Source organism: Rousettus aegyptiacus, unplaced genomic scaffold, assembly GCF_014176215.1.
Source record: "Rousettus aegyptiacus isolate mRouAeg1 unplaced genomic scaffold, mRouAeg1.p scaffold_m13_p_16, whole genome shotgun sequence".
NCBI classification, from domain to species: Eukaryota; Metazoa; Chordata; class Mammalia; order Chiroptera; family Pteropodidae; genus Rousettus; species Rousettus aegyptiacus.
Genome location: NW_023416291.1, coordinates 11,678,834 through 11,691,334, shown reverse-complemented (window position 1 = coordinate 11,691,334; position 12,501 = coordinate 11,678,834). Strand labels below are relative to the sequence as shown.

Sequence of the window (12,501 nt, the reverse complement as noted above, 5' to 3'; positions counted from 1 at the left end):
TAGGAAGTGTTTCACCCTACCTAGAGATTGAAGGACTTCCTTGAGAAGTAACAACTGAGCTAAGTCTAAAGGTGTAAGTAGACATTCTTCAGGCAGACGAAAGGAAAAAGGGAATGCCTGGCAAAGAGAATGGCTTGAGAAGGCAGAAAGGCCAAAAAGGGAGCACGTTAGACTTTTGGAAATATAAGTAACTCTAGGAATGTGTAATCTGTGTATTTTAATTTTTTAATATGGCCATCTGTGATTTCGAAAATACTTTGGCTACAAAGTATTAGTTTTATGATGTTAATATGGATCAACATGTAAAAATAATTGAAATCAAAATATTATATGGATATGCATAAGGAAGTTCTTTTTGAGTATTTATGTTATTTTGGTAAAACAAATATTTAATTACGAGCTTCCATTTACTTCTATTTATAGATTCAAAAGACAACTGAAGTCTGGATCCTTAGAGGTGATTTCAATACCTGCCTTTTTTTATCCAGACATGTCACATGCCAGGCAATCAACTGAGGACTCACAAAAATTAGACAGGTATGACATTTAGAAAATTGTATCCTTAAAAAACTAGCTTCATTTGATGAAATGTTGGAATCGGCATCGAATAGATCCTATTTCAAACACAGCCAGCTCCCACTGGCTCGCAAGGGCTGACTATGTGCATTACTTCTCAACTCTGTGCTCAGTGGCATCAGTTGGTGGCATAAAATCAGGAGCATTTACACCACAGAAATGGGCCAAAGCTGTAAATCAGGGCTCGCCCCCTCTCCGCCGCAGACACAGTTGTTAAACTTTTGGCACCAGTATATCTCTGATTATCTCTGTTCATGTTTATGGATAATAATTAGCAAAAGCATAATGAAGAGGGAAAAAATGTCTAGGGTTATAAATCATTATGCCTGGATTCTAGTGCCAGTTTTTCCATTTCCTGATCATCCTAGGCAGGTAATTTCGCCTTTTTTTTTTCCCTTAGCTTCCTCAACTTTCCAGTGTACATAATAAACTCGACACTACATATTTGGAAGTCATTGTGAGAATAAAACATGATAGCATTTATGAAAGAATTTTGAAAAATTAAAAGTTCTTTACATATGAAGGATTATTATTATTTGGTTATAAATGTGTTGGGTATTATAAGAAATATAATAATTTTGTTCCTCAAAGCTTAAGAGAGCAGAAGACATGTCAGAATTCAGAAGAGGGTCTTATCCCAGGAAACTTATTAACTCAGTTTTGTTTTAACATAATAAATAGTATGTTAGAATCTGGAAATCTTTTAAGGGTTTTGTTTTACTGTTAATTGACGTCCCACATTATACACAATTTTTAGAGTCGATGCCAGGAGTCCTTCTAGATCCTTGTTTTTCCTTCTTCCCTTTATATCTCGATCATCATTTCTCTTTTTCAATTTTTGTCCACATCGTCCCCATTTCACTGCCTTGGACTTAGTTCAGGCCGTTCCAGATATATTTGCTTTTCCTAACCGTAGCCTAGCCTAGTCTCTCCCCCAGTTCATTCTCCACACTGGAGGCAGAAGAGTCCTTTCATAGGAGATCAAATCCAAAGTTTCCTGCAGGTCATAAGAGATCTTCCATGATCTGGTCTCTGCCAGCCTTCGTGGTCGGCTTCTTTGCCATCAGCTCTCTGTCCAGTCGGAGGCAGCTGCCCTTTCACACAGTCCATGCCCACTCAGCCCACTTCCTCTGCTCTGAACTCCCAGCCGCCTCCTCCTCCACCCTCCCCATCTCACTGTAAGTCCTCGCCGACACTATCTTTATATAGCGCTTATCTACATGTTCTAATTTTATTATTTTTCTGTCTTTCATGCTAGTTTAGGAGACCCAGAAGGGCAAGGACTACAAAGTGTATTGCTCTTTGTATCTTCAGGACCTGGCCTAGTATTCAGCTCAGTATTAAATTAGAATAAAGTTTCTTTAAACTTTTATTTGACATGACCTACTTAAAGAATATTAACCTTATTATATAGATCAAAATTTGACCCAAATATAAAATAAATTGATTATGCTTATCTTAGTTTAGCAATGACACTGTCCACTGAATAAAGATGGAAAATTTTTGAGTATAACTTTAGGATAACATCTTCAATTTTACTTAATGTAGATAGTGCTCTATGCTCACAAAGTATAACAATAGTTGATGTTTTTAATTACTGATGTGCTTGTAAATAAAAATTAAGTAATAATTACAAATATTAACAGATTTTATTACTTATCTTTAGTTGGAGAATCAAACAAGTGTTGGATTTTTGTTTTTTGATGCTGTATGCCCAGCCCAAGGCTATGTATTATTTACAGGTACGACCTTGGTATAAATAGAATTTAAAGTGGAAATTGTATGTTCCCCCGCTCTCCTTCGATTCCTTCTTTTCTCACTATTTTCCTCCACCTCACTTTACTCAGAAAATAGAAAATACTCATTACATTAGAATGCCAAAAGGAAGGTTAAAGTTGATTATCTGCTAGTCTTCTTGCCGGGGCCACTATTAACAGAAGAAATTACAGTTACCTGTAGCAAACTAAAAGGAATTTCTCAAGTTAGTAAAAAAATAGAAATGGTACTGCTTACACTTCTCTGCTCACAAGATTATTAGATTCAGCAAACGTAACGAGCACTTACTACGTGTAGTCCAACAGTGGGCTCCTCCCAGTTTAAAGCCACGCAATTCTGTTTCGTGCCTGGGGACTTCCACATTCTCCCAAATCCTTTAGGGGACCCTCTTAGTCTATAGATTATGCATTACATAGTAAATGAAAAAAAAGAAAGTCCTAGTTCCCCTTCTCCCCTCTCTCGCGTGGAGAACCGTTTTGGGCTTTCCGGCCCCGTCCTTGGAACCGGCTGTTCAAGAATGAGTCTGCCAGTTCCCTCCATCATCTCTTTGTCACCCACGATATTTGCTGGTAGAACACGGCACCTGTCACCTCAGCGTTAAAGCTCGTCAGTCTTAAACTAGAAACTGAAGTCTTTGCGAGGGTGAAAATGGATTCAGATAAGCTGACTCTTGCCAAGAGGACCTAGATTGAATGTTACGTATTAGTATTTAGGGAAGAAATGATCTCTGGTCTTAGAATCAAAAAATGAAAATCTACTAACAGTAAATAACCTCAGCAGATTGAACTAAAGATGAAATTATTACCCCGTACAAACATTTTCAGTGTAGTCCATTTAAAGTATTTTTAATTTTCAAGCTAATATAACTTATTCGATGGAAGCGTAAAGGTACTAATGCTTTTTTGTTTGTTTGTTTTTTCCAGCTAGAAGACGATATCATAGCTAAAAACATGTATTTTACAAAAATCACAGATTTTATACATAATATCAGTTCAAATAATTGGTTTTATATTGAGTTTTCAATTCTTGGATTCGTAGGTAAGCAATGGATATATTTTGCGGGGTCAAGTTTTGAGCGTACGGTAACCTTAAAAGTTCTTAAGTTGCTAAAAGGAAAGGAATGGCGTGATTTCTATAAAGATACCTTTTATTACTTTTGTAGTAAAATCAGATTCAAAGATCTGAATTACAGAAAATATATTTTAAACCAAATTTTCTTTCTCGACGGACAATAGAAATAAGCAGATTGACATGTATACACTTCTGTTATTAAAACACAAGATAGCCACTTCTTGTAAAATGCTTGCCCTGAGTCTGGCACACGTTAGCTCAGTGATTAAGATGTACTTCTCTATTTTACACAGAAAAATACTGAAACTCAAAGAAAATCAGTAGTAGAAAATGAAATTTTAACTGAGGGTTATTGTACTTTGAAGTTCCTGCAATTTCCAGTATTCCAAAACTGACTTGCTATAAAAAAAGTATGAAAAACATATGAATTATACTCACTAGAGAAAAGTTTCTAAACTGTGCTCATGATGAGATATCTTTTTTTTTTTTACAATTCTTCTACAGACGGTCCTTTTCCTTCTTGCCATTCTTCCCTCCCTTCCTAGCATCCTTTTTTCCTTTTTTGACTCAAGGCAGCAAGTCGAATCACCATATTTTTTTTCACAGTTCACGTCCTCCTTGTTTCGTGCAGGAGCCTCTCTTATTTTATTCTTCAGTTTTATGCCCCATCCCTACTCCCACTTCCTACCACCCCCTCCACAGGTTTTCACCCTAATATGTTTAAAATATACATATAAATATACATACATCCAGGTAAGATATTGGTGCTTATCATTGGTGCACTTATTTAAGATTTACACAATTGGCGATACAATAAGCCTATTCCTTTTGCTTAAATTTTTGTCCCCAAAACTAGATTTTAAAACTGTCAGCATGTTGACTCATGCTGATTTAGTTCACCGTTTCTTACTACTGTGTAAGCGCTACATAATAATCCATTTGAGTCATCCATTCCTGAAGTGGTGGACCTTGATGGCTTACAAGTCTGTGCCACCATAAATAAATGAAGTGGTGTGTATGTCCCCTGGAGCGGGATCAAATGAGGGCAAGTATAGCTGGGTGTCTAAGTCCTGACAGATGCTTTGCGGGTTGGCTGCAGAGTTCATACTCCCATAAGCAGTGTGTATGAGTTCCTGTTTCCCCACGTACTTGATAACATTTGCTTTTATCCATTTATATCTTTCTTTGCCATTGGGAGGGGTGTAAAGCATTACTCTGGTTGCTAGTAAAATCCATCCATTCTTTATATACTTACTTGACCACTTTCTTTCCCAAACTTTCTGTAAAGTGGTATGCAATCTCAGTTTTAAGGCCCTGAAGGTTTTTGCTCAGCTTTGGTTAAAATAAGAAGAAAAATTAGAGATAACAGTAACGCCTGATGAGAAGCTTGGAGAGAAAATAATATTGTTGATATATTTGAGAATTTTAAATTCTTTTTATCTTTCTCAGAGTTGAGTATGAGAAAAATAGGAGCATATTCATGTTCTGATCACCACAAGAGTACAACGAGCATAATAAAAGTTCTGTTATTCAGTATTTACCAAAATATGAGATTATTAAACAGAATTTTACATTATGCCGACAGCAGATAAGGAAAACATAAATATTAAGCCAACTATTTCTGTGATAAAATCATTTGCTTATAAATGGGTACCAAATGAACCTACACATGTGACCAAGTGACCTGTTTAGACTTAAGTGCTAGTGAAAAAATAAAGCATGCTTACATCCTACTGTCATGTTTATTAAATGGTTAGATGTGTTTTACACTATTTAAAGTGAACATTTACCTGAGTCTTATACCTTCATTTTAAAATTAAAGCTGCAACATCATGGAAAAAAATAGTTAATGTAATGAAACCGTACTTTAAAATATAGCAAATCTTTAAGAGTCATAAATATAGAAGAAAATAAAATTCTTATAAAAATAATGCTCAAATGTTGAAATAATACTGTATTTTAATCAAAATTCCGTACCCAAAATAATACTGTATTTTAATCAAAATTCAGTACCAAAATGTGGTAAATTGATAAAGTTATACAAAATTCAGGTTACAAATCACAGTTTCTGGAAAGTCACATAAAAAATTATAGCTCCTATACTTTCCATTTTATTTACATATCTTTCACTTGATTTAGATAATTTTCTTATTAGTTATTAACATTGATTACCTGAGAGTATTCACTATTTTAAACCTGCTTCTCACTCCCCCGTCAAAGTGGTAATCCTTAATACTTAAGCAGATATATTATTTTGCTTTATTATCCTCTAACTGTAGTAACACTTTAAACTTTATTTCCAAAGAATAGGATATATTTCATTTTTAATAATTTTTTGCTCTTTTCCCGTGCTAATGACATGAACCACTAACTACATGTAAGGTTTATGTAATGGTACATACTATAAATGCTCGAGAGTTATTTGGACTTGTTTACTTTTTCTCCACAGGAAAGCTATTTAAATCTGAGGACTTAACTGACTTCGTACGTTTTTTTTTAATGTTCTACAAAGATAAACCAATAGACTTGCTTTTGGGGGACATTTTTCGGGTAAAGAAGTGTAGCCCAGGAGAAACTCTTGTGAGTATTTTTTTAACTTTGCAAATACCAGATATTTTAGGAAAATACTATCTGATGTAATTACCTAAAAATCGTTTACCAAATTGCTGAGTGTATCAATTTTTTAACTCCTCACATCCTAAATTTTTACTGATACTGAAACCTACTAAATGAAGTAATCAGAGACCAAAAGTGCAGTGGAAAGTGGAAACAAAGGGGCAAAAAGCAGTGGACAAACAGAAAAAACCAACATGGTAGACATAAATCCAAACATGTCAATATTTACATCATTACTGGCCAAAATACGCCAATTAAGAGACACTTCACCAAAGTGGATTAAGAAACATTCTGCAGTTACTTGCTGTTTACACTCAGTTCAAATATAATGCTATAGAAAGTTTTAAAGTAAAAGATGGGTAAAGACACTAATCAAGGAAATCTGTAGTAACTATATTAATATCAAAGTAGACTTCAGAGCAAAAAAAAAAAATTGACTAGGGATCAAGAAAGATACTATACACCAATAAGAGAGTCGAATCACCAAAATGATATAACGATTCTCAAAGTGCATGCCTCTAACAACAGAGCCTCAAAATATATGAGGCAAAGATGACAGAGGTAAGAGGAGAAACAGGGTAGCCTGTATGTCAGTACTCAGCAGAAAGGCATTGAGATAAGCCTGCTATTTTAGAAATTATTATGTGCAGAAATTTGAGATGTATTTTAATGAGTTATCTATGAATATAGTGTATAAAATAATTTTCAGGTGGTGATCATAATAATTTCAAATATTTGTTTTTAATAGGAGTGGTGTCACGGGTCATCTTATTTTTTTTTTTAAAGAGATTATGCAAATCTTTTTCCATTAATTATAATATTGGCTCTTTGTTTTAAGCACATGCTTTTTACTATATAAGAAGAAATTGAGGAGGCTGTAGTTCAATATAGAATTAATGAATATGGAAAGAGAAAGAATAATATGAGAGAAATTAATAGATAAGAAAATCCTAAAAAATTCATTTATATTATTGGAATAAGGGAAAGGAGAGGAACATTATATAGTAGACCCCCTTATCCATGGTTTCAGTTTCCACAGTTCAGTTATCTGAGGTCAACTGCAGTCTGAAAATATTAAATAGAAAATTCCAAAAATAAACAATTTAAAAGTTTTCAATTACGTGCCCTTCTGAGTAGTGTGATGAAATCTCTTGCTGATTTCATGAGCTTCATCCCGCCCAGGATGTGACTCATCCCTTTGACCAGCATCTCCGTGTTGTATACGCTACCCGCCCATCAGTGCTTAGTAGTCCTCTCGGTTACCAGATCAACTGTCATACTATAGTGCTTGTGTTCAAGTAATCCTTATTTTACTCCATAACGTCACATTCGCATAACTTATTACAGTGTATTGTCATAATTGTTCTATTTTATTATCAGTTATTGTTACTCTCTTACTGTGCCTACTTTATAAAATAAACTTTATCATAGGTATGTATGTATAGAAAAAACCATAGTACAGTATATGTGGGGTTGAGTGCTAGCCACAGTTTCAAGCATCCACGGAGGGGTCTTGGACCTTAGTTGGTGCAGATGTGGGGGCTGCTGTAGCCGGTACAATAGTAGCCTGATTTTTTGAGACAGAGTTCCTGAAAATACGTGCCTTAACGAAAGCCCTTTTGTATCTCAACTCCTTTGTTCTATTATTCTTATGAAGGAAAAACTAAGAATAAAATGTTTTGTTTAAAGTTTAAGATAGAAAATTTAATCTAGAACTCTGGCAAAAACTAACATTATAAAAAGTTTCGCCATCAGTAAATGCAATAAAAGGGAGTATTTAGGTTTTAACCGAAGACCATTGTTTCTCTTACTGTTTCCCCAGGAGGAATGTACAGAGCGGAACAAGCAAATTCGTATTCAGTATAAACCTTCTCTTTTTCAGCATGTGGGTGACGTATGGTCATCATTTCCTATAACAGAACAGTATTACAAAGTAAGGTTTTGAAATATAATGAGTAATAGACAATGTTTCATGAACTTATATTATTTAGAAAGGGAGTGATTAGACATGGGAGAGACTGTGAAATATGGTTGTTTAAACACAATTCATCTTATGCCAGAACTATGTCGTGAAAACCAATCATCTTTCCAAGACCCAAGTTATCTGTCATGGTTACAAAAATCCAGCCTACATAAACTTCTCTGCCTTACTGTTCCAAGTTGTGAGATTCAAATCATAAGACCAAAAAGGTGTTTTGAAAATCATAATAGATTGTATTATTTTATTAATTTGCCTAATGTTCAAATTTACACAAGAATATTTCAAAAATAAAATGCCTTTATTATTGAATTCAAGTGTATTTTCATTCTTATTTCAGACCACTATTTATTACATGAACCAAAATTCAATATTGTTTGGTTTTCAGTCATTCTCAAATTTTCCATCATTTTCAGAAACAACATTATTTATAATCGACTTAGCATGTTGGTGGGATAGAAGAAGCAAAGACTTCGAGTCAAACACCTGGTTTTTAGTTTTGGCGACCCTCATAGGTGACATTGGGCAAGCCCTACCTTCCCTCTGAGCTTCTTCAGCTGTAAAACAAAGAGTTTAAATTAGATGATCCTTAAGATTTCTTCCACCTTTGAAATACTACTGACATCTTTACCATTCTTTGTTTCTTCACACAACAAAGCAAGTGATCACTTTAATCTTTCGTCAGTTGACATGAGAGAAATGCACTTCTGCATCCTCCCAACGTTTCATCCACTATTTACGACCCGCCCGCTCCCCACCTTTTCTTCTCCGTCTCTGTGTATTTATTGTACGGCACTCTCTGTGCTATGTTCCAGTGCTTGGAACATAGTGTGAACTCGGTAAATGTTAGTTAGCTGTCAGGCAAGGTGGAATCCAAGATGAAAAGTGATTCTTAAACAAGACAAAGAAACGTATGGAATAATGAAAAACTTAGCTGTAACAAATCTTTCTGCAAAAAGTAACACCATCAAAATACATGAAACACGGCCACCAATGATGCAGAAATTGGTCCATACCATTCCATTTGTTGGTGTCATTATAATGGGATTCTTTTCTTCCATTATGTTTTTTTGCCATAGATATTTTAACCTTATCTTTGTAAATTCACAACAGATTGAATAGAATGTACATCTAATCACTCATATTTTGAGGTTATAATCTTAGCTTTTTTCTTTTTTTTACTCAATACCACATAAAATAGAAATAAGTAACAATCTAATGATATGTTGAATGTGATTATATTTAAATTATCTTTTAAATTTCTAACATCATATCTATTATTAGGAGTTGCATAATTCTGACACCTTCTTTAAAAATGATTAGAATCGTTCTTTGGAAAAAATGATATAACAAGGATTAGACTACTTCTCAACCTTCTCCATAGTGGATAAGCGATTATATAATGTTTTTAAAAGTTAAGCCTACAATAATAAAATAGGAAGTATAGAAATTATATAAATAAATAGAAAATTATCAGATATTGGTTAATCTTATATTATTTTATATCCCTATGTTATATGTATTTTTAGTTTTATGCATATAACTTTCTGATACACGCTCTAATATTGTTTTAGAAAAACCAATCAGTATTTCCTTTTTCCTTTTTATCATGTACTGTGGATGTAGATATACAATGGATTTGGAGACAATAGATCTTATTTTGAAGCCTCATTCTTATAAATAGACATAACAATATGGATGAACCTCTGACACATTGTACTAAAGGAAAAAAGCCAGATGAAAAAGACTACATACTGTATGATTCTGTTTGTATGAAATTCTAGAAAAGGCAGATCCTGATATTGCCTTATGATTTTAATTCTCATTTCTTTAATGACCAATGATGTTGAACATCTTTTCATATACTTCTTATATATATCCACATATACGTGTGGATATAAGTGTACTAATGAAAAAAAATTTTATGAAATATAGATATTTGTGAAATGTCTATTTAAATATTTGCCAATTTAAAAAATTGGGTTGTTTGCCTTTTAAATTTTGAATTGAAATATTCCTGTATAAAGTCGGACCACAAATCTCACCTATGGCTCGTCCTTTCATTTTCTTAAGTGTCTGCTTCTTTATTTTTATCTTTCTCTGTCATATTTCATGCTTTCTAAATATTTAGTGATTCATGGTTGTCTGTTGAATCTTAATGAGCTTATTCAAAATATAATATCGGTCAGTTTTGAGTGGTGGCAGTTTGGGTAAGTTCTCTTCCTCTTCCCTGTCCCCTACACTGCATTTATCCTCATATTTCTTTATAAAAATGTAAGGAAGGAGGGAGGCTTCCTGGGAGGTTTTGGCACCTGGCAGAATTTCTTGGTTTGTAGACTATGTTTAAGAGTGTACAATGGCTAGGTTGCAATTGTTTTGTGTTTTGTGTTCGTTTCCCCCTAGTGGTTTGAGAGAAGGCGCCCCAACATGCCAGAATAGAGAGACCTTTGTCCCGGGCACTGGCGTGCTCTGGTTAGGTCCAGATGGCTCCTTCGGCTTTCCTTAGAGGCGACTGTGTATGTGAGCATCGTCTGGGCCATACAAGCCTGGCTGCTCAGGTGTGGGTTGTGGATGCCCCCAACACAAACTCTTATTTCATTTTCCAGGGCTGTCCTCATGTTTCTAATGTCGCCGGGAGACATGCCCCTGGTTCCCTTCCCCAACCCCACTGCTCCCCGACACTGGGCACTCGGAGAGTCTCACTCACCACCCACCATGTCTGGTCTGAAGTGTGAGGAAGGGGGGACTTGGAGAACCCTGGATTCCCATCTGGGGGACAGCAGAGCAGATAGTGCTCATTGGTTGGTTTTGGAATTGGTTGTAATAGCATTCATACTGATTTTGCTTTTTATAAATCACTTTTCTTCAACATACATATGAAAGCAAATGACATATTTAAGCCCCTGACTCAATACAGTAGGTAAATATGTAGAAACCACATTCGGACCAGATATACTGAAGTCTTTTTTTCTTAAACATTCTTTTTAAAGTGAATAATCTCTCAAGTATTGAGATAAACCACCAACATTATCACTGTTTACTAATGAAGTAAATAGTAATGTGGTAATACTACTAATAGTAGTAGTAATAGTAAGCGTGGCTACACTCGTGGTTAGAGGGGAAAGAGATACACTCTACTAACACGAATGTGTAAAAATATGTTGGGGTTTCTTATATACTCTTACATGGACCTGCCATCCTCTGGCAGAATTGTAATAATTAAGAACAAATAATTGGAGCTAAATCTGGGCAAGCATTTTCCCATAGAAACCATCATCTTATGTTTTTTTCCTTAATTACCTTGGCATTTTTAGATCTTGTGTCGATCTTAATAGCCAGTCAAAGGCAATGAACTATGAAGAAGTTTATAAGAGCTGATGGATATTTTTGCTCATGTTCATTTTCTTTCTTAAAACCCAGATAAAATGAGTGGCACACATATGAAAAATATACTGAAAATTATTTTATGAGATTAGACTCTCATTGGGTGGCCTTTTTTTTTAATTTGCTAAATCTGGGAATCATAGATAAAATGTACATGCCTCAATGCTAAAGATGGTTCTAATTTAATGGGAAAATACTGGAAGCATTTGCACTAAGATCAGGAACAGGCGAGAATTTTCAGTTTTCAGCTTTTTCATTGCAAACTTTGAATGGATCCTTCAGAAATTCTTTCCAGCAAGTCAGTGTATTTATAATCAGCCACAGAATTATGTGGAATAATAAAACTTGAAAAGATTGAAAAAAGAAATTAAGGGGATAATATTGTTACAAAATACCTGAAAGAAAACTTGTCTTTTTTTTTTTTTTTAACAAACACTATGCAAACATGCTCTAGATGGTGACATCAAAAATCTAGACATGGTGGCCTTATTGCTGATGCAGAGTGAAAAATGTTCAGTGATCTTGATCGCTAGCCCATAATTACATGTTGTGCGTGGATCACCATAAATCATTTTAATCGGAGACTCTTTAACATAGGTATCACAAGTCAAATATTTTATTCCAATAAAATTGAATCGTGATATACCAAATTCGAAGCCAAGGTTTGCTATTAAATATAAGTAGGAAACCCTGCATGATTCAACATCTACAAGGCAAAAACTTGTGATTCAGTAGTACATTTATGCTGCATTTTTTATTGTGTGTTGGTTAAAATACAGGTTCTGAAAGAGGCCTGGATTTGAAACCTAGTACTTCCACACTTACTAGTCAAAGGTTCTGGCAAGTAATTATCTTCAGTTTCTTCACCCGGGTTGTTCTGAGGGTGAAATAATTAATGTAAAACCCTTAAGAGTACAGTAAGCACAATAGATGTTAGCAATTCTTATTAATAGTATTTTGGAAAGATACATATATATTTATAATGTGTTTATCGTGTTAGCGGTTAATATATCTATATCGCACATACCCACGTGAAACAGAAAACCTCCCTGCTGACCACAATGACCTCTCAACACTGGCAGAACTCTAGGAAAAGCTTG

The 12,501-nt window shown here is 34.6% G+C and overlaps 1 protein-coding gene across 3 annotated transcripts in view; it reads left to right on the top strand.

The window, feature by feature from the left end:
- The window catches only part of MGAT4D (MGAT4 family member D), a 31,405-nt gene extending 23,137 nt beyond the window's left edge, over positions 1–8,268 (top strand). For all 3 annotated transcript variants that reach the window (XM_016154068.2, XM_036233504.1, XM_036233502.1), the window contains 5 exons: positions 424–537; positions 2,243–2,318; positions 3,276–3,390; positions 5,873–6,003; positions 7,862–8,268. In XM_016154068.2, coding sequence (XP_016009554.1) covers positions 424–537; positions 2,243–2,318; positions 3,276–3,390; positions 5,873–6,003; positions 7,862–7,984 — 559 coding nt within the window. In that variant the 3' untranslated portion in view covers positions 7,985–8,268. The remainder of the gene's footprint in view (positions 1–423; positions 538–2,242; positions 2,319–3,275; positions 3,391–5,872; positions 6,004–7,861) is intronic.
- The last annotated feature ends 4,233 nt before the right edge of the window (positions 8,269–12,501 follow it).